This window comes from Siniperca chuatsi, linkage group LG3 (genome assembly GCF_020085105.1).
Source record: "Siniperca chuatsi isolate FFG_IHB_CAS linkage group LG3, ASM2008510v1, whole genome shotgun sequence".
Classification (NCBI taxonomy): domain Eukaryota; kingdom Metazoa; phylum Chordata; class Actinopteri; order Centrarchiformes; family Sinipercidae; genus Siniperca; species Siniperca chuatsi.
Window position 1 is genome coordinate 24,183,637 of NC_058044.1, and position 21,582 is coordinate 24,205,218.

Below are 21,582 nucleotides of genomic sequence, written 5' to 3' on the forward strand. Positions count from 1 at the left end.
GCCTCAGCTGTACTTTGAGTTTAGTGCTAATTAGCAAATGTTAGCATGCTAACACGCTAAACTAAGATGATGAACATGGTAAACATTATACTTGCTGAGCATCAGCATCTTAGCATTGTTATTGTGAGCATGTTAGCACGCTAATGTTAGCATTTAGCTAATTTAGTACAGCCTCACAGAGCCGCTAGCATGGCTGTAGACGCTTAGTCTTGTTTGATACTAGATGCAATACAGTACCTGAGTTTCGGTAACATATCAAAACAATACTTTTTTTCAATAACTTAATTTTAGCAGCTACAAAACCTGTTTATTTAATTTATCAAAAAAAAAAGCCAAAGTTCTCAAATGTTAAATGTTGAAGAACTTCGCCTGAATACAATACGATCTAAAACTTTCAACATTTGTATTTAATTTAGGAACTATCGGATCAAAGACAAAGTTAACGTGATTATGAATTAGACCAGACATTTGATGCCAACTTTTGGTACTTGACAGTTCTTGATACACATTTGATTCGGTACCAAAAATGTGTCACAGTTTGATGTCCAGCCCTGCTCAAAGTGACAAAAGCATGAACTGAGCTGCTCAGGGGTTATGCTTCTTTCTCCAGCACAGTCCAATAAAAGAAAGTATGATGACAGGAGTGAACTGCAGACAAGGTGACTGTTATGAGACACGAGAGGCAGCAGAAGGAGAGGGGAGTGCAGAGAGGGAGCTGAGGCGTCTTTAATATCTAGGAATGCATTCAAACATCCCAGCTGCCTGTGCAAACAACTGGGACCTTCATATGTCATATCACTGTGTGAGTGCATAATCCGGGCCAATGAGCTACTGCCAAAGTTTTGACAAAGTTGGACAGTGTTTTGCATATTTCCAGGACATAGATATTATCTGCTGCACATGAGATGATCACGCACCAACCCTACGTTCAAACATAGCTCATTTTTGGTTCAGTATGAACTCTTTGGAGCCTGTTTTCAGTTTTATAGTCTGCTTCACAAACTAAAAAGAGAGTGAATTAAGTTTAGGTGGGTTCAAACTCCACCATATTCATCCATGAAGGGCTGCTATTATAGAGCAGGTAGCAGAAGCATGAGGAAGACAGAGAAAGGCCCTTTCTGTCATCACATACTCATTGTGTAAATGCATAACAGGAAGGAGGAGGAAAAGATACAGAATAGCAAAGGGGATAGGGAGGGAAAAAGAGGAGAGTATGTGGTGAGAGGTTAAAGGAGGGGGATGTGGAAGAAGATAAGCCTTCAGTAAAAACAAGCTGATGGGGTCAAACTGATGTGTGTGTGTTTTGAACCATTTCCATTCTCCCCATCCTATCCAAACCCCGAGTACAACAGAGGAATTTAGCTTTCAGTCACTCACACACACACACACACACACACACACACACACACACACACACACACACACAGAGAGAAGGAAGAGCAGATGCAAGCCAAACCGCTGCATACCAACTTGGATCTGACCCTGGGTATCATGACAAATCTCAGTCCCCCACAGGAACTAAGCGTCGCCTCGTTTTCCATCTCATCTCCATCGCTGCCGCCCCGTCTTCAATGACTTCTAACTTTGATTTTAGTCGTGCCTGCAGCATAAACTGACCTCTTGACTTCCTCTATTCGTACTTGAAACTAAACTATGATGATAACCTAAACCTAAACAAATGAGATATTGATCAGTTGAAGTCATTTATTAGTTTTGTACTACTTCCCTTTATAAAGATATGAAACAAATGTGATTGTAATCCAACTCTCTTCTACAGGAAACCATAACACCAAGCCCACTGTATGCTAATAGACTGTTATCTGATAAAAACATCAGGCGGGGTGAACCAGGCTGTAGTTGTGTGTTTCCAACCTTGAAGCTGGTGAGCTCTTGCTTGGTGAATCCATTGCTGTGAATGATCTTCATCTGTTTGACCAAAGTGCTTTTTCCGCTCTCTGCCGCACCTGGAGGAGGTTGTAAATGGTGGATAAACTGGGTCTTTTAAAAAATATATTTGAGATAAATCATAACAAACTTGCACCCACTCATCTGTGATCAGCTTTTATCATTGAACCTGCAATGGTTTAAATTAAACACTCAGATACTTAACAGTCCCAGGGACAGACTTCTATCAGGTGAGTTCATATCAGGCTGTTCAGTGGTCAGGCTCACCTAGTAGGAGTATTTTAACCACATTCATCTCGCGTTTGGCGGATTCGTACAGGTCTCTGTCTATCTTGGCGCTGTGTATCCTCGCCTTCTTCTCCTCTGTGACTTCGGTACCGAGGCACAGACCCATCCTGAGCACTCATCTCCTCCCCGACCCCGGCCTGAGAGGAAAGCACAAAGCACGGAGTCCAGACTGGGATTAACCCGAGTTGGTTTCTACAGGCTGCATGCTCCGAGCTCTGCTGCTACTCCGCAAACCGCAGGGTTACTGTGTACAAAAGTTCACTCTCTGAAAAAAAAAAAAGTTCAGGCCATTTTCGAAACATCATTCAAACTCGCAGGAGTTGCGGGTCAAACCCGTCCGGACCGAACTGACTTTACGCATCGCTTCAAGTGTTTTTTTCTTTTCTTTTCCTTGTCAGTGGCAGATTTTACTGGGTGGTAACTTTTCAGCAACTGTCTTCCTCCGTGAAAACACCGATCTATTATGTCACTGTGCGCCGTAACGGTTCAAAATCTGCCTGACCGCCTTGGCAGAGACCCCAGATAACCAGTGCCTCCTCCCACTGCAGCCTGCTGCCCAGATGGAAAAGTTTTGGACTTCCCTGGGAAGTGACGTACGGGGACAAAACTGCTGAGTGCGCAATTCCATGTATTTCACCTGTGCGTAAAGTAACTGAGTATTTACTCAATTACTCCGCTACTTTAGCTGTAGTTACCAGTTACTTTGATTATACATACAAAACATATGCTCAACTTTATAATATAATAAGATGCATTATTATAGATTAAAGCCCCTGCATACCCACACAGGTGTTTTGCAGTTATTGTGGCTGATTAGAGCTGCTCAGGTTACAGCTGTGCAAAGCTCTGCTGGGATTTACAACTAACAGATAAGAGGTGAAAGTATTTCCTCACCAAAATAATGTTTCAAATTCATTATTCCAGTCATTTCTCCGACAGCTCAATGTCCCAAACACACAGTTGTTGGCCCATGAAAAGGAAAAAAAACCCCACTTAAAACCATTTCCACCTGCTGCAGTGGTTGGCAAATGGGTCCCTTGAGAGGCCCCTGTGTAAATTAAATGTTTGTCTTCACTATTTAATTCCGCTAAAACCAGAGCAGTGAAAAAAATGCATGAGATCTGCTTAGACTGCGCAGTGGCCCCTAACAGGAAAAAGACTGTGGATCTGACTGACAGGATCCTTCCTGCAGAAGCTCCTCCGGGGCGCTCTGGTTGGCGGATTAAAGGCTCTTTGTGTTTGTAATGACGGCTTGCAGTTTTGAGCAGTGTGACCAGGACAGGACCGCTCTGCTTTAGCCGTTTCTGAGCGGCTGTGGCCTCATTTAACTGACTCAGTGAACCATGAATATATGCTGATCCAACAAAGATCTCAGGCTGCACACATGACACTACTGCTGTAAAATAGACATCAGATGACACTGCCACATTACCTATTTATTTATTAAAAGGGAAATGTACACATTGCAATATAATGATTGAAAGGTTGTGAAAATCCCCACCATTTAATATTTAGAAATGTATTTATTTCTCAGCCTTTCACCATCCCACCTTCCAACCCAGAGACTCACTTTAAAAACACACACAGTCTTGCACCATTAACACTTCACCTCCAGGTAATATGCCCCATAACAGGAAAAGCAACAGAAGTAACCTTCAACAATCTAGCTTTTATTTTTATTATTTATTAATATTTTTATTTATTACTCAATCACTCTTTTCCTCTATTTTTGACTCTTGAGCTGTTGTAACAAGTGAATTTCTCCAGTGTGGGATCAATAAAGTTTATCTTATCTTATCTTAATCTACAAATGTTTGCAGCTTGACAGTGATATTGGGTTCTTGGATTGTCTTGAAAAGAAGGAGAAAAGATGACATTCATTTCTTGGAAGTAGACTGAGGAAAGGACAACTTTACAGACAGCTTTAGTTTAGAATTTTGTGATAGTCACAGCCCTTACATTAGTTATACCTTTAGGAATGAGGCACTACTGTCATTAACAGGCGCACAAACACTCACTAAACTCACTCTCTTTCTCTCTCACACACAGACACTCACTCGGTGCAAATTCAGGTAGTTAAAACCAAAAGACTACTTCACAGATCATTTAACCTAGTAATAATGTTTTTTTCAGGATGGATAAAAACATAGTGACTTTCAGAGATTAAAATAAATCTACATTTTCTAAGTGTATTAAAAATAGATCACATTCAAGTTTACTGATGACACTTCTAAGACTGATCATTAAAAACTAATATGGTTTAAAATCTAAAAACAGAACTGACAATGACGTTAAAATTTTGTCAATAAGTTATGGATAATTACAAACTTAACATACCACTTTGACACATACAGGAGCACGTAGTGTGTGATTTCATGGACAAAAGCAATACATGACAAAAGATAACTGTTCTGATAAAAGTTCTGTGTGGAGGACGACAGGTTTAAAAGGGACTTTGCAGGTTAAATAGCAGTATGTGTTTGGATTCTTTGTGTTCTTGCCAAGGCAGATCTATTCTAATCCCATTAGGCTGGAATAGTCTGTATAGATGAGACAGAGAGAAGCTAACAACAGTGGACTAGCTGAGACCGACTGGCCCCCCCTCCCGCGTCGTTTCACCCAGCCAGGCCCAGTTTAGGACAACATGGACCGTCCGCCTGTGTCCGTTGAGTCCACCCTCTTAAAGCTGAGTGTACCAGGATGAGTAAATCAGACACACAACCAGGTCTGAGGTCTCACTAGTGAGCAGCCTGGGCTGCAGCTTCACTCTGATCCTGCTGCTCTCTCTTCTTCATCGCCTCGATCACCGCCATCTCCTTGGCCTCCTTCTTTTGGTTCCTGGCTTCAAACTGCAGCCTGGGAGCACACAAGATGACACGAATAAACTTGAGGTAAAAACGTAAAAATTACCTATACAAAAGCGAAATGAGATGCAGATGAAGATGATGAGGAAGTGGCAGTTAAATAAAGAATGGGGAGTCCCTGACCTGTTTTTGATGATCCTCTGGACAATGTCATCAGTGGTGAGATTGTTCCCACTATCGATGGTCCTGAATACTCCCCTCTTCTTAGGCTCCTGAGGGAAGAACACAAATGGCTACATCAAACTAACACCTGAAAGTTTTGTCAGATTTGAATCAATAATGTAGACTCTTCTGATTAGGTTTTGGGAAAGAACTTTAGGAGTATGTGGTGCCCCTACAATGGTGGAATGAAAAGCCCACTGCCGACTGAAAACCCATCTTCTAAGACCTTATCACCGATGCTAGCACTTAGTTATATCTAATTTCCTTATTTAAAAAGGTTTGTTTGTTAACAATGATTTGTGGTTGAGGAATATTGGGAGTCAATTTTGTATTTTGTGGGCCAACAGCATATTTTGACCCTAAAATAATCTCAAATATAAACACATATACCATATAAATTATGTACAACTGTGCAGGTGTTGCTGCACTTTGATCACAGACAAGAGGACCCTGTACTCACAGCGTAGGGGTCTGACCCATCCTTGTCTGGAAACACCTCCGTCTTGCCATGACACACCAGGTCCACCTACACAGTAATACGAACACACCTGGTTAAACCACCCATCATGTGCAGAGATTTACTGTAAATGACATTCTTGCAGTATGTAAATTCAACTTCAATACATTCACTGAGAAGTTACAGTGCTGTCTGCTCTGTTAACTACCTACAAGGTATCTGACAGATATTTAATGTGTTAAAGTTGATGGTTTTTCTTCTGATATTTCAGCTGTCCACAAGAGGGCGCCACATGGTTCAGTATTGGGCCCTTTTTGTAAGTTACAAAGTACATAAATTAAATTAGGGAGAATCCGTCAAATGCAGTGATCTATTTTTTCTGGCCTACACTGACAAAGGATTTTAGTAATATTTAATCTTTAAAGCAATGTACTTCTCTAAATCCTCAATTGCCAAATATTTACTCAACATGTTATGAAATACTCTCCTTCTTTAAATTCTTTCAAATATTTTCTTGTTAAAACTGGGTTTTAACTTTCGGAACAAATCCTGTTTTACATTTGTAGCCAGAAAAAGACAAGTAACTGATATTTTTTGCTGGTATAATATTTTGAAGATGAACAAATGCCTCTACTAATTGCATATGTTGTACTTTGCTTACAAATGTGCCTTAAAACTCACTGACTTAAAACAATTCACTGGCTGAAATTCACACATCAATGTGTTGGCCATCCCTCTCTTCCATCATATCTTTCCTCATATTTACATACACCACCAATGTCATATTACAGCCCGCACGCTTGGAAAAAGAGCTCCCATGTGGGCAACTACATCTGCTTGGAAATGAACTACAAAAAAGGATGAAATTACAGACACGTCACCTTAAATGAACACAAAGTTACAGACAGGTTAGGAACTGAAATGGGAGAGTGAAATTGTTTTAATGAATAGTTTTAGTTTGTGTAAAATAATTAAGCTAATCCTGGTTAAATAAAGGTCTCAATAAGAAAAAATAAATACATGATCAGACATAAAGTTATACAAAGATAACTCACCCTAAAATGATCCAGCAGGTCTTTGCCCACTGCATAGGGTGCACCAATCACCACCTCTGACACATACTACAGAGAGACAGGCAAGAGGATAGCAAGAAAAAAAAAAGACAGTTTCATAGTCATGAGTTCATTTTTCTAATGATTAAACTTTTCATGCCAATGCTTCAGAGCAGTCAAGCATCTTTTGGACACAAGACAGCTCCAGGTTGAAGTTGTTGTTACTGTTCACTGCTTTAATTCTGGCAAATTCTGTACCTTGCCATCAGCCACTGAGTAAAACTGATAATTGCAATTTAGCGGTTTAAGGATTGTGTAACATGTTTGGTTTGTGTAATGGTCTCATAAGGTGGTTTAAATTCATAACAAACACACACAGTGCAGATGAGAGGGCACAGAGGCACATTGTTCTAGACTGATAGCTGACCAGCAGGAATGGAGGGAACAGAGCCAAGTTCAGCCTGCAGCGCTGTGAGTATTCAGGCTAGAAATACACCCCACTGTGCTGAACATTTAGAGATCTGTGTGTGTGTGTGTGTGTGTGTGTGTGTGTGTGTGTGTGTGTGTGTGTGTGTGTGTGTGTGTGTGTGTGTGTGTGTGTGAACTCACTCGACAGGCTAGTACACTCAGCGTCCTTTCATGGATGTTCATGATTGGATAGTTCTTCCCCTTGTACCGATTCACTTCCTGAAGAGAATGAAGAGATCATTTACTACTTTTCCAATTTTACCTTTTAGATGTTTAGCCAACACACTTGAATCGAAAGGACAGAACACAGCAAGTTTAAAAGTAGCATGGGCTTACAATCCTAGACCACCAAATTTGCAAACAGTTAAGAGTGGCTTCTTTCTTGTCCAGCCATAAAAGTCTGAGCTGCTCTTGTGTGAATTTTGCACCCTTTTGTCAATGTTTAACTGAGATGCGTGTGTGAGTACATGTCTGTAATTAGGTGTACCTGGTCAAAGTGCAAACCGACAATGACGTAGGGCCTCTCCGCCTGCTTATAGACCATCTCTAAAAAGTCAACATGACCGATGTCTGCAAGGAGTTTGTGGTCAAGGCAACAACAAATGCACCACAGCTGTGATTTCTACCAGTGTTCAAAACTCAATTCTGGTTATTTCTGCATGATAAGGATACGGAAGAGGTCGAATGCCCCGGCCACATAGATGATGGTGTCTTCAGGCTGAGGCTCCTTTCCTGAGGCAAACTGGATGATCTTCTGGGACGTCTGGAGGAACTGAGACACTCCTGTCCATGGACTGTGGCCTTTAGGACCCTTGAACACAACAAAAGACATAAGCATTTCATTGAGAATGTACATATAAAGACATAAATACATTTACTACATATAAAGGCTAGGTGGTGTCCCACTTTGGCAAAGATGCTCCACTTGAACACAAAATAAAACACGCTACTCACTTTCCCAAAATTGTCTGTATGCTGCTGGTAATCTGGGTTGTCCTGCAGAAATCATTAGAAAGGAAAAGATGAGACCAATACCAAAACAAACAAATAAACCATTGCTCATACACTAAATAATGAGTACACACACATACAGACACTAAAGGGGGATTTATAGTTGTGCGCTATAGGGTTACAGTGTAGCTGCAAAGCCCACGCACATACTGACTCTAGTTGACATGCACCTTCTTAAAAATGTAACCACACGTCAGGACTATCACTATAAGTACATGCACGACCCGCCGTCGCTCTGTATTAAAAAGTTAATGAAAGCACGTGAACACAATTACTGTGGGGAAAGTAATTAAAGCACAATATGGTCTGATCACATACGATACATCCGTCTTGTGTTGTGGTGGTATTGTGGTGCTATCAATCGGTGAAATCCGACACTGAACATTAAATAAAAACCTACTGCGTGAACCTTTTACGTTAAGTAGAAACGCAGCTTAACTCACCATGTTGCTGTGATGGGCTTTGGTCATGAGAAGCATTCGTCCCACCAGGTCAGTGGTGGAGACACCCTGTGTGCGTTTACATTCCCGGTAACGGCCTGCATGCTTCACCTCTTCATATGTGTCCTTACCGTCTACCGTCAGCGTGATGTCATCTGGTAAACATAAACAATGACATTAGTCACATCTGGAGGCTTGTTCATGACTCTCTGTGCGTTAAGGACAGGAAACAGGATTCAAATGAGCTGCCCTCTACTGGCTCACCTCCGTGCACACAGAAGTCACAGTTGTACTTGTCCAGAGTCTCCAGGGTGGTGACGTAAGGTGCTCCCTCTACTATCTCATCCACCCACTTGATGGCCCGTACCATCTTGTAGCGTTCTTCCTGAGTGAAGACCGGAGGACCCTTGTGCTTGGAAATCTCAGCTTAGAGAGAGGGTGGGAGGTAATCTATTGTTAATTATTGGCACATCACTAACATCTGTATTAGAGCATCTACATCCAAAGCACACAGTGCACAGTAAAGTTTTCCATGGCATGGGCTTATTACTGCTTGACAAGCTAATTATTCCAAATTATATTCTCAGTAAAATATATATTATTTTACATAGCAGGATGAAAAGATGTGTTTGAATTCATGATGACAAATCAGCTTCCAGACCAACAAAGTAAAAATCATCTGGTTTAGTGACTGTTTGTGACAAATGCAAATAATGTTAATAAATTAATAAATTACAGATAACTTAGCATCAGAGCTCTTGGAAATTTATTTTCACCATAGAAACAGCTACTGTAATACAAACTAAGATAGTTGAGCTAGTTGTAAGCTAGTTAACGCCGAACGTAACTTTGTGCCAAAGATCGTCTTTTTAATCCTATGTCTGTGGTGTATGTGTTGGTGTGACCATATGACCTCCTCATGAACGTGGACCTGTGCTCCCAGCTTTGAGAAATCTATAGTAGGTTGATGAATGATTCATGGCGGCAACTTTATACTTGCTTTTACTATAGAAAGCAGTAGCAACCAGAAGTTAAGAAACAAACCAGTAATGGAAAAAAAAACAAGAAAATGGGCAGGCCAGATAAAGTCAATAGTAAGTAATGAATAATGTAGGTGGTGGTCATCACTTTCAACAGGTCTCCCTTTACGTTATATCACTTCTTACACAGCTACCTTACAAATATGCAGGTCATCCGACAGACCTTACGGTCATACTTTTATTTTATTGCTGTGCTTCTCAATATGCACCATTAAATCCAGATCCTCTGTCTGAAACAGTAACATCTCATTGACAGTGCCAAATACCCCTTTGTGTCATTTTTTCTTTATCCTTTCTTTTCCGTTTTTTTTATTGTAAGTTGAACTTGATTGTATAGTACCAGACTAGTCAGTCAGAACTGAGTATTCAATTAGTGTAATAACAGCTGATCAAAAAAAGTTTTCACAGAAATATCCATATCGCAATGTGTGTGTGGCAGTCTTACCATCTGTATGCACTCCGACTGTGAGGTAATCTCCCATGTTTTTGGCCTGCCGCAGCTGGTTGGAGTGACCGTAGTGCACCATGTCATAACTGTGGAGACAGAGAGAAGAGACGACAACGTCATCAGCATGGAAAACAATATATACTGTAAGCGCTCAAACAAAACATTACACAGGACAAAACTGATAGAAACAAACAGATAAACACACACACATCAATAACGGATGTGGCCTTAACAATTAGCACATTTATTGTCTTTTAAATGGCCACCTTTGCAGGATAGCTTTGACTGGTCAATTCTGCTTGCTTTATTGTTTAACATGATCGTATCTTATGGTGACCTTGTTCAGTAGAGCACAGTGTGTGGCCTTTGCTGTAAAAACATGTTCTCTACATCAAGCAGTTTATACCCCCAAACAAAGACTGACAGACTTGTCAGCATGGTGAGTGAAAATGATAAAGGTTACTGGGAGAAAGGTCATGATCAGAGACACTATCTGTACAATGTGCCAATGTTTATTTGCTTTCTGCCATTCAGTAACGTTTTGTACTTGCTTGCCTTTTTAAAATGGAAGTTAATGTGAGTTCTTCTCCCTCATTTCAACACATTCAAAGTCTTAGCTGATTTTAACCAAAAGAAAAAAGAAATGAATAATGTTTTTCAGTTGTATTTATTTTAAGAAAATTCTTATTTCTGGGTCCTAGAATACTAGGATGTTGCTCAATTCCAGTTAAAATGTATTAGCAAGAGTGGGTTCATATTGATGACTAATTTTACAATTGTACTGTATGATTATTTACCTGAAGAGGTTTAACAGCTGTCAAAAAACTGAATGATCTCCAAAGTTGGATGGAGTCAGAAAATTCTAACAAAATGTCTTTTACAGCCTAGATTGATGTGATTCGTCACACGATCTAGTTCCTCTTGGTTGGGTACTTTTTTGGGTTTTTGACACTTTGCATCAACTTGGCATCTTGGATGCAAAACATATATTTGATGTTTCAAAACTTAATTTCAGGCTATTTTGTGTTGATGAAATTAATGGGTTAGCACCAAACAATGTAATAAATATCTAATGAATAGTCTCATAACATTTCCCCCATCGGCTCTTCTTTCTCTCCCCTGTCTTACAATATCTCATCTGTCACAAGTATATATTGTGCCTCAATAGCACTTTCCCTTCTAACCGTCCAAAAAGTAGGGAAGCCCTGCCCTGAACGACATGTTCACTATTTTAGTTATTTATAACCGCTGGTGTGTGAATTTATCTGTTTTAACTCTGCGAGTTATTTATAACCACCACATGAGATGGACCATGTCAAACTAGCTATCAGCAACCCGGCCACTTCCTTGTGCAGCCAGCGAGTCCAGGAAAGAATTTAAAATAACAACAACAACAACAACAAGATATGGCTGTCTGACACATGGGTTTGTGTGACACAGTAAATATACGCCCTTGAGTAATTTCCAGATCATTTTTAAGTACCAACATTACACAACCCATTAGGCATCGAACTATAAACACTGCCAAGGCTTTACATTAGACAACCTTGGAGGTATTAAAAGCAGGATTTCACATATGAGAGAGCAGAGTAAGGGATTGGGTGTACAGACAGGGACGTTTCAACCATTTCAACAAGAAATGCATTTAAAAAGTTGCCTAACATTTCCTCTGGGTGAGCTGTAGGAAATTTGGATGTGTTTACAACTAGCGTGTCCAACATCAGTGTAGGCAAAATAACGCTTTGCAGGTTTTCATCTTTAGGAGGGACCTAACCTATATAACCATAGTTTCAGTTCTGTCTGCGTGTAGTTTCATACACACACAAACACATTTCAAAATATCCCTCATAACCTCAGCCTTACTGTGAGGTTATGAGACTGCGGACGGAGAGGACCTTGTCCCTAACTTACCCCATGCCACTGTGCCATTAAAACTGATAACAAGTATATGACTGCAGCCAGTTCTCTCTAGAGAAACATTAATAATTTGTTTTCTGAATTAGTTTTCTGGATAAAAACATTTTAGGGACTGGGGCTTATCATTCAAACACATTACCATTAATAACCGTGCTGGCTTTACAATCCCTGGATTACTTGGGTTGGCCTGCTAGCACAGATTTAAAAAAAAAAATAGAATGGATGTTCTTTTGTGAGAGGAAATAACAACAATTAGGTAATTTTGAGAGAAAGTAACGTTAGTTTAGCTAGTTATGGATGATGCTTAAACTACATTACTAACAGCTAATGTAAGTAGCCAGCTAGCATTAGCATGCTACCCGATATGTACTGTATTACATAATAAGGGCTTATAGGAAAACAAACTGGAAAAGACTTAAATAAACCAGCACCGACAGTAAGTCAGTAAGTCAGTGGCGGGCACAGATACTCACCAGCCGTCACACCACAACCGGACAACGCGCTTCCTTTTCTCCGGGCTGCACACTGAACCACCCGGCTTACTGCAACCATCGTCATCCCGCTGGTCGTTGGTGGCGTGGTGACCGTTTTTGATCATTTCGACAAGTTCAGGCAAATGACTTAGTGGTAATACAAATAAAAACAACAAGTCAAAGTAGGGACTTGGTCAAATCCGGTTTCAAAGGACGTCTTCTCCGTCTCAAGTTCTCCTCAACAGACACAGACCGGCCAACGCCTCCAACACTACGTCACATCGAACGAATCATCTCACGCTGACGTACTGATTGCATAATCACCCATGTCACGTGATCGGCTACAGCCTATAAACAAACTGATGCCAGGAGTTGAACGCAGCTAAGCACATTCACTCAGTGCTGCAATTTTGAGTTACTTGTTGAGTGTTTCTATTTTCTCTATTATTTTACTCCACTACACTTCAGAGGGAAAATGTGTTTTATTTACTCCACTACAATAATTGATTGCTCTGGTTAAGTTATTTTGCAGATCAAGAATTTAGATTAAAATATATATAACTGAAACTGAGTACATTTAGGTGATAATATTTTTATACTTCTACTCAAGAATAATTTTGACCCAAGTTTTTATTAAACCACGACTGTTCTGGGAGGTGGAATCTTGAATACAGCACTTTAACTAGTAATGGAGTATTTTACATTGTGGTATGGCTACTTTTTACTTAGGATTTGAATATTTCTTCCACTGGAAAGTTAATAATTTGTTAAAGTCACACTATGATGCCTTGGGGAGCAAGTTGCAGGAAAACAAGTCAAATGACAAGTTAATTCCTAAACACACAGGCACAGTATTTAAGTGGACTTATTCCAGGCACAAACCATTACCCCCTGCACAAAAAATATAACATGGCTAATAAAATCAAACAGGTTAAGCTAGAGCACTGTCAAGTCTATGAATCAAGTGTACAATATTAATACTAATATTAATTCACTAGTTAAAGCAAGGGACAGTACAATGGAAAAGGAGATTATCAAGATACACAACACTTTAATGTCTCACAAATATAGCATCTTTTTTGCAAAATACAATGAAAACCAAGGAGTCTTCACATCCAGTTTCACCACTGGGATGAGTTTTAGGAATGCTGAACTCTAGCTTATCATGGCTAGTCTGGCCTTTTAGAACTAGACACTATATGGGACAAGATGAGATTGCTAATAATACTAGATCTTCCTGAGACAAATTAATAGAGACACATATTTGGATGTTTCCAATCACTTGAGTAAACAGTAAATTAACATGACACAAACTAATAACTAACCAAAATGTGAGTAAAAATTCAAAAATCAGCTTTCCTTCTTACACTGCAGTAGACAAAGTCAGACAGTGTCTCTGCCTTGTCTCCAGAAAAAATTAGATAAAAATGTAAACATAGGTAAATTCAATAACTTCAGTAAACGACGGTACAGTCCAGTAGCTGTACTACATAGCCTGCAAACCTGAGGATAGGTGACAGCAGAGTTTAAGTCGACTGCGAGTTCTAGAAATAATTTTCATAACCCAAAATACCTTTAAAATAAACATCAACACAAATAAGCTTTGTTAAAAAAGGTACATTCAACAATGCAAGTTTCTCTGAAAAAGACTACAAAAATAACTTTTACTCTAAGCAACACATGTAGAAAATGTTTGACCTCCTTTTTAAATCTCTTCTCAGTAAAAGCTGTGGCAGCACAGAAATTGAAAATTGGCCATTAGTGTGCTGCTGTTGTTCCACTGGCTTGGCCACTTAGAAACACCATGTCATTTGTGTTCCACTGAAAGATACCACTTGACAGTGAGCATACAGTAACTTACACTTCAAGCACCAGTAGCTCAATGGCAGTTTACATCTAGCTAATGCTCAACATACACATTTAAAGTTTAAAGTGTTACTCCACCAAAAATCTTATCTTCTGAGGATCATTCACCACCCGTAGGCTGTGAAGACTTTATGCTGTTGAAAATGTATGTTTGTGATATACTGAGCATACAGAGGAACAGCAGAGAGATTGATAATGCTGCAGGAGTGGTTTTAAAACTTTCTTTGGACTTTGCAATGAATTTTTAATCAAAACTTGTCACTACTGGTATCCATTGTGACTGATTAAAGCTGCCAGTATATGCTGTGTGTCAACGTGGAAACTTTTTTACTGCCACTTACACTACAGGGTGCGAGTGTGATATAGTAAAAATAACCCAGATCATTTTCTGGTTTTGTCATTCAAACTTTGTCTTACAGGCTGTGCTGGCTCTGCTAGCCGTACTGGGCTAATTTTGACCTCTACCAACACAGCTAGCTTAGCTGCCATAAATGTAGCATACCCAAAGCCACTTTTAGATCTTACTTTAGATGTTACTAAAAACTTTATGTTGTATAAAATAATATGTTCATCGTGCAAAGTGCTAATTTCAAATGGCAAACTTATTTTTCCCTTTACACGCACGCACACACTGCATCTGACTAAATGTTACCAATGCATAACAGCACCCTAAACCTGAAAGTCCAACTCATCCTCATCATGGAACTGAAATTTGAATCCCTCATTGGGATTTATCACTTGACCACACTCTATGTGTCTATGTGTCATAATAAGTATTATGCAGCTTTTTTCTTCTTTCTTCCTTTGCCATAGCCTCGTCCAAACCAACCGCCCTGCACAGCTGCAGCTTCTTCTGCCTGCTCCCCAGAGTCCGGTAAGCAGTCCACCTGGCCATTAGGGGGAGCTATGACCTCACGAGTACAGCTGTCGACCTCTTCTGGCTGCAACTGTGTGGCTAGACTGAAGATGGGGTCCTCTGCCCTGATGAGACAGAATGAGGGAAAATTGAGCTTGGAGTCAAAAAGTTGGACTAATCTTTCTAGTTTGAGTGTGTGTGTGAGAGTACAATCAGAAATGGACCTTACCTGTTATACACAGGAATCTGAATGCTCAGCTCCTCCATTAGGAGGCTCATGACATCGTCACACTTGCCATGGATCTTCAGCGCAGCCAGATCATCTTTTGGTGTCCACTAGAACAGAAGCACAGCCACATAATCAGCCACCGAGCAGCCAGAACTTTATTTGCATATTATTCAAATGTATTTGCATGTCAGAACTAAGTGTACCTGGAGGTTGACAATGTAGAGTTTGGGCCTTTTGCCTGCTGGTCTGTTCATGCACCACAGACAAGCGTATTTCTTCAGTACCTAGAAGAGAGAGAAACAGAGCGCACATAGGGCGAAGATGCCACAAGTAAATAAACCATCAAATACAAATCACATAATATATATCAACTTACATGTCAATATATGTGTTTACATGAAATTCATATTAACCTGATTAAAACAAGACTCAGGACTGAAATTGCAATGTAACAAACTTTTTTACATTACCAAATGCAGTTAAGAATATAGTGTGTGTAAGCACAATCAAATGAAGTGTTTCAAATTTTGTTGCATTACTGAAGAGACATTTTGATTAACTTTAATTATATACAGTATTTAGACTATTACAATGAGGAAAGGTATGTCTTAACTTATTCATTGGGCTATGGTCTATAGCATGTAAACAGATTATTATTTAGAATAAAGTCAATATTGTCATTATAACGATCCATAAACTATATATGTTAAATTTTACTGAACCGCATTACATTTACAGACACACTGCGGTTTTTAAAACCTACCTTCAGACTGGAGCCTAAGCAGAGGATAACGTCCGCTATCTTGGCAGCCTCTGCAGCTCCCTTCCAGTTGAGAGGTTGCTCCAGGGTCCCACGTTCCCCGAAGTGCACGATGGTGTCCCTGAGTTCGCTGCCACACTGCCTGCACCTGCGGCCCGTCCCGTGTCGGTGCAGTGACGTCCGCTCCGTCACGTCAAATAAACGCACGTACTCCCTGACCGGGGAACAGGAGGTACACACCTGAGGATAGGATTAAAAAAACAAAAAAAAACAAAACAACATGTCAGAGTTAGTTACTTTCTTTGGAGAACAGTTTTCTAGGACGGTGTAAAATTTGTTTCTTGGCAAGTTCAAAAGTACTTTTCAACCAACAGCACTTTAGAGACGTGATGCACCTAAAAAATGTCTGTGAAATAGACACAAACCCAAAGCAGCTTTGCTTGCATGACTCGCTGAAGCACGTTGTCATATCACTGATTCAAACTGCTGGCTGCAGTTCATTTGTTGTGTGTGAACTCTGCAGTTCACTTACTTTCATTGCTGTGTTGTTTTTTCTGAGCATGATGCAATGTTTTTGAGAGCTGGTGTACCCACAGCAAACAAAGGATCAGAAATGGATCAGACTTTATATAGCCAATACTGATCCATCATAACAAAAAAATAAAAATGCCAGAATCATCTTCTCAGTTCTGAATCCTACTGAGATGCTGCCTTTGGAGCCAGCACTGCAAATTCTGTTGAAAACATCTGAGGGCTGAGGACAACAGCTGTGTGTGTGAGTCAGTGACAGAGGATGTGTGTGTGTGTGTGTTTCACCTCAATAAACATGTTTCCATGAAGCTCAGACAGGGCATGTCTGGGAAGACCGCTACGCAAGTGAAGTCCATCACAGTTTTGAGAAACAACATGCTTTACCTTTATAGACAAACACACACACGCAGTATATTATAATACCGGTATGCGTAAATATCAATGGAACATCTAACAGTTTAAGTTATTAACTAGGTCTCACATACCAGCTTTTCCTTATGTAACATCCTAATGCACATGTGCGTGAGAGTTGGCTCAGCTTTACTCAGGTCAGAAGAACTGTTTGTAAAGAGAAACAAGAAAGATAATAGCAGTTGGAGTTGAATTCACTTCAAAAGAAAATGCAGCTAATATCACATTAGGGAAAAGACTACATATCTCACCTGACTGTCAGTCCCTTCTGTAGCTGTGTCCACACCCCATTAGGGCCCCTGTAGTCTGGGATAGAAGCTGCCTGAAAAGACAGAAATCATCAGTCCTGTGAAAGGTTAAAAAGGAAAAGGAAACTGAAGATGCAGAGTTTGGCGTACCGTACTGATACCGGCTCCGGTGTAAACCACCATGTGTTTTGCTTGTTTGACTGCCACAGCGAGCTGCCTAACTTTACTTTTCAGCTCGTCAGCATCATCAAACACCTGCAGATATTACAGGAAAAATAAGATGTTTTAGGTAACCAAGCAGGTTAATCAGGTCACGCCCCTAACATACACTCGTATCTTGTGGTGTAAAAATATTTGGTCAGTGGTGGAAAGTAACTAAGTACATTTACACACATTACTACTTTATACTTATACTCTACTACATTTATCTGACAGTTGAAAGTTAAGTCTTTACATAAAAAACATTTGATCAGCTTATAAAATATGATTAACAGTCATAGATTAACATACACTACAGAATTAAAATTAGCTCCATTTCACCTGCTACAATGATGCTTACATGTAGTAAAAATCAACAATATCATATAAATAAAAATACACCATCATGAAAGAGGCTATTCTGAATGATTACTTTTGACACTTTAATTTTTCTGATTGTACTACTGTTCTTCTACTTTAGTAAAATCGTGAATGCAGGACTTTTACTTGTGGAGTATATTTTACATTGTGATATTTATTTATATTTATTATTTATATTTGGAAGTTTTCTTTCCAACTCTGCATATTGCTAGTAGGACTTTACAGTGTACGGAATAGTACTCAGGCGTTTCACATTATCTTTATTCCACCCCGCCCACTTTTAATACTTTGCCTCTTCCGCATTTTGTCATCCGACTTCCGACACGTCGGGTAGCTAGTTCGTTAGTTAGAGGAACTATTACTTATTGCAGTGTTAATTTTCTTAACAGGTTTTATTCTGTTTCCTGCCCAGGGACTACACATGAAAATTAGCTTATAGCTAAACCTGGTACAGCTATGAAGCTGTGCACTGTCCCTGTGAACTAAATAAATAAATAAATACCTATCACACATATTATTATTGTTATTTTATTATTTTGTTTTATTTTATTATTTTATCTTTTGAGTGCATAAACTCATCCAGTAAATGTGTTTGGTCTCAGGTTGAAAAAGCCTTGTCAACTGGACTTACTGACATTGCCAGCACCGATAAGCAACAGCTCTGAAACGTGGGGACCCAGAGGAACCTTGGCCCAAAGGTGATGTCCATTTTGGGCATCACCTTTGAGCTAGAGATACCTCCTATGGCCCTTTGTGTACAGTTTATATTTCACCTTTGAATCCTCACTATATGGAATAAACCAAGATGGAATTATTTAGCAAACATGACGTATTCCTTCAAATCACAAGAGTTTATTCCTCTATGTTTTGAGGTTAATCTACAAAGCTGACATTGTATAGGTTTATAAAAAAACTGAAAAAATAACTATTTACAAACAGGTAATATCTGGCTGAAGCATAGCTGTGGTCAGAGACAGATGGATCCCTCCCATTGTGTTTCTGCATTACAGTGTGTAGGCATGTGGTCATCCTCACAGTTCTCCACTGCATCGCTTACGCTCATTAATGTATCTGTGGAAATAATATAACCATAAACATATTTTCAGACTTCAAATTCAACCAAGTGGTCCCACTAGTCAAGTGAGTGTTTTAAAAGGTTATATAGCACCAATTCATTCAACAGAAGATATCCCATTGCACTTTTCCTATAGTGCAGGTCTAGACAGAACTCTTTATAATATTATTTACAGAGACTCAGCAGAGACTATAGGATGGCAACCATAATTATTAACAGTGAGAGAGATGCAGTGAAAACGAGACAAAATACACACAATCTTCTAATCACACTAGCGTCAGTACGAAGGTCAATATCAATATCTGATTGACAGATGTGGCTGGCTAGCCTACTAGCATCTGCAATATCTGTAACTTACAGCTAGCTAGCTTACCTGAATCTGACAACCTCTTCATCACCAGACGGAGCCTCGTATCCGAGCCATCTCTCGGGGTAGGGTGTACATCTGTCGGCTTCCTGTCCACGAAATGGTAGGACGAGATATGGCCGCTTGGGTCTGCACTACTTTTTAGCGCCTTAGCCATAACGTTAGCCTCAAGTGCCCCACATCTTTAGGAGGTGGGTGCAAGCTGTAAAATGCCCCACAACACCCCGCCCTCTTCATGATCGTAACTCTGTTGTAATTACTCTCTCTTCTTTTTTTTTTAAAATCTAATTATTATGGCACCTCCTAACTGAGCATACAGGTTAATACTTGACATCGTAGCTTTCGGTGATCTAGCTAACTGAGGTCCCTCTCAGCCGAAGTTGGATCAACGGAAGTCGGATGACAAAGCGATGGCGTCGCCCTTGTTGTCGTCGAAAATAAGGTGAATAAGCTAGTCCTGGAGAAACCTCTGACATAACCCGTCTTGGTTCTTTCACCTTCTGATTATAACCCCTACAGGTGAAATCCCACCTAACCGGTTAGCTAAATGGCAAACAATCACTGGGCCTGACAGTCTCACCTCCTCCTGCTTCCTTTTGAGCACATTTCTGCGGACTTGTCTCTTACAGAGCTCCTCCACAGTTTCTCTGTGCAGCAGTAACACAGCCGCCTCCTCCTCCGACCGCTCAGCCTCCGGTTTCTTCAGGACTCGTCCAACCTTCAGTTAAAACAGAAACACCGAGTGTGTTTGGAAAAACCTGGTCAGACTCACCGGCTAACACTACATGCACAGTAAACAACTGCTACTTTAGCCGCAGGCTCCAAATGTGCTGTTGTTGCGTCTTACCAGTCTAAAGGTCTTCCTCTCGCTTTCTCGTTGCAGTATTTTGGCCTTTTCCAACGCTTTCCTCTCCGCCCGTAAATTAACACCGGCGTCTGCCTCTTCTGCCATCCTGTTTTAAGTCAGCTGAGAAGTAGCTGTCTATTCAAAACACAGCTCATAGCACCAGTGACCAAAGACAGCCGGGACGGAAGTTGTCTGTGTAAAAACGAGAGCAAACGGCCGGCAGCGCCCCCTGCTGCTGGGAGTCTGTAAATGTTTTTAATGAAGACTCAGCTTTCACAAACTCCAGAGCAACTTTGAAGCGTTAAGAAACATTTATTAGCAACAACATACAAATAAATAACATATAAAACAGGTCCAAAGTCCCTATAAGAATAAAAAATTGCAAACGTGTTTTGGCTGACATGACTATCCCAGTACTTTAGGAAAAATATTTAAGGCAACACTTGGGAGTATTAGCGCTAACACTACAATCTGGAGCTGGATAACAACATTTCCATATAAGTGAGCACACTGTCCTACAAAACTAATACTAATGGATTTCAATATGTGCAGTCAATATGTAGGCGATGAACTAGGAGCATCAATCTGAACGAACTGAAAAATTCAAGGTTGAAGTCCATCCTACAAGGCAGAGATTTAACATTGGACTAATGGAAAATCACAGACACATAAAACCAGCTGAACTTATTACCTGGTTAACAGACTTTTCAGAGAGGGTTCGGAGTCGAGTTTCCCAGGTCCTGGTATTGTGCATGCTGGCTCACGGGCATGGCCTACTACATGCATATTTTTCAACTTGTCACCCCTTACAACAAAGCAATGTCCATTTGCAACCCCTAGTCACAGCTTGCATGTGGACAAGTTGTAAACAGTGAGCCAAAGAGTACTTTAATAAAAAAAACCCAAATACATTCTTGAGTAGTTTTTGTAGGTAGGAGGTAAAATCATCCAGTGATTCACAAGAAAGTCTCAAAGAAACAACTATAATTTGTGTTGCATATACTGTATATATCTTTGCTGCTTTCCTGTGCTAATCATCTAACAAGATCAACCTTGCGATCCCCAGGTTGGGAACCACTGGCTTATATCCAAAGGAATGGAGCCATCATTATTGTTATTCATTACACACCTGCTGCACTTTGTCATACTGTCTGCTGTGAGTCATACATACAGCATCTTTCAGGTACAGTACTCAGAGCTTTAAAGGTTCAGCTAAAGTGTTTGGTTTTTTTGCCTACTCAACATTTTTCCCACTAACATCTGCAACATTAGTACACTGAAGTGAAAA

At 40.1% G+C, this 21,582-nt stretch overlaps 3 protein-coding genes across 5 annotated transcripts in view; all 3 read right to left on the reverse strand.

Moving 5' to 3' along the window:
* The window catches only part of gnav1 (guanine nucleotide binding protein (G protein) alpha v1), a 29,754-nt gene extending 26,982 nt beyond the window's left edge, over positions 1 to 2,772 (reverse strand). Inside the window, exons 1-2 of the mRNA XM_044191369.1 lie at positions 2,173 to 2,772; positions 1,873 to 1,964 (exon numbers count right to left, since the gene is read on the reverse strand). Coding sequence (XP_044047304.1) covers positions 1,873 to 1,964; positions 2,173 to 2,299 — 219 coding nt within the window. The 5' untranslated portion in view covers positions 2,300 to 2,772. The remainder of the gene's footprint in view (positions 1 to 1,872; positions 1,965 to 2,172) is intronic.
* An 836-nt stretch (positions 2,773 to 3,608) lies between these two features.
* pcyt2 (phosphate cytidylyltransferase 2, ethanolamine) lies at positions 3,609 to 12,809 on the reverse strand. Its single transcript, XM_044191376.1, has 12 exons — positions 12,526 to 12,809; positions 10,133 to 10,221; positions 8,912 to 9,073; positions 8,651 to 8,802; positions 8,151 to 8,192; positions 7,869 to 8,007; positions 7,684 to 7,766; positions 7,338 to 7,415; positions 6,732 to 6,797; positions 5,680 to 5,745; positions 5,181 to 5,269; positions 3,609 to 5,049 (listed from the first exon to the last, which is right to left on the reverse strand). The coding sequence occupies exons 1-12, from the start codon at positions 12,648 to 12,650 to the stop codon at positions 4,932 to 4,934; spliced, it is 1,209 nt and encodes a 402-aa protein (XP_044047311.1). The 5' UTR covers positions 12,651 to 12,809; the 3' UTR covers positions 3,609 to 4,931.
* Positions 12,810 to 13,552: 743 nt separating this feature from the next.
* sirt7 (sirtuin 7) lies at positions 13,553 to 20,487 on the reverse strand. 3 transcript variants are annotated; one of them, XM_044191373.1, is made up of 10 exons: positions 20,295 to 20,487; positions 20,028 to 20,165; positions 17,577 to 17,681; positions 17,430 to 17,500; positions 17,253 to 17,325; positions 17,053 to 17,151; positions 16,240 to 16,476; positions 15,680 to 15,760; positions 15,477 to 15,583; positions 13,553 to 15,372 (listed from the first exon to the last, which is right to left on the reverse strand). In XM_044191373.1, exons 1-10 carry the CDS (start codon positions 20,397 to 20,399, stop codon positions 15,168 to 15,170), a joined length of 1,221 nt encoding a protein of 406 aa, XP_044047308.1. In that variant the 5' UTR covers positions 20,400 to 20,487; the 3' UTR covers positions 13,553 to 15,167. The 3 variants fall into 3 exon arrangements, with proteins under 3 accessions (XP_044047308.1, XP_044047309.1, XP_044047310.1); XM_044191374.1 differs by lacking the exon at positions 20,295 to 20,487 and adding an exon at positions 18,939 to 19,076 and having other exon boundaries at positions 20,028 to 20,166; XM_044191375.1 differs by lacking the exons at positions 20,028 to 20,165; positions 20,295 to 20,487 and adding exons at positions 18,939 to 19,076; positions 19,454 to 20,021.
* Between the last annotated feature and the right edge of the window lie 1,095 nt (positions 20,488 to 21,582).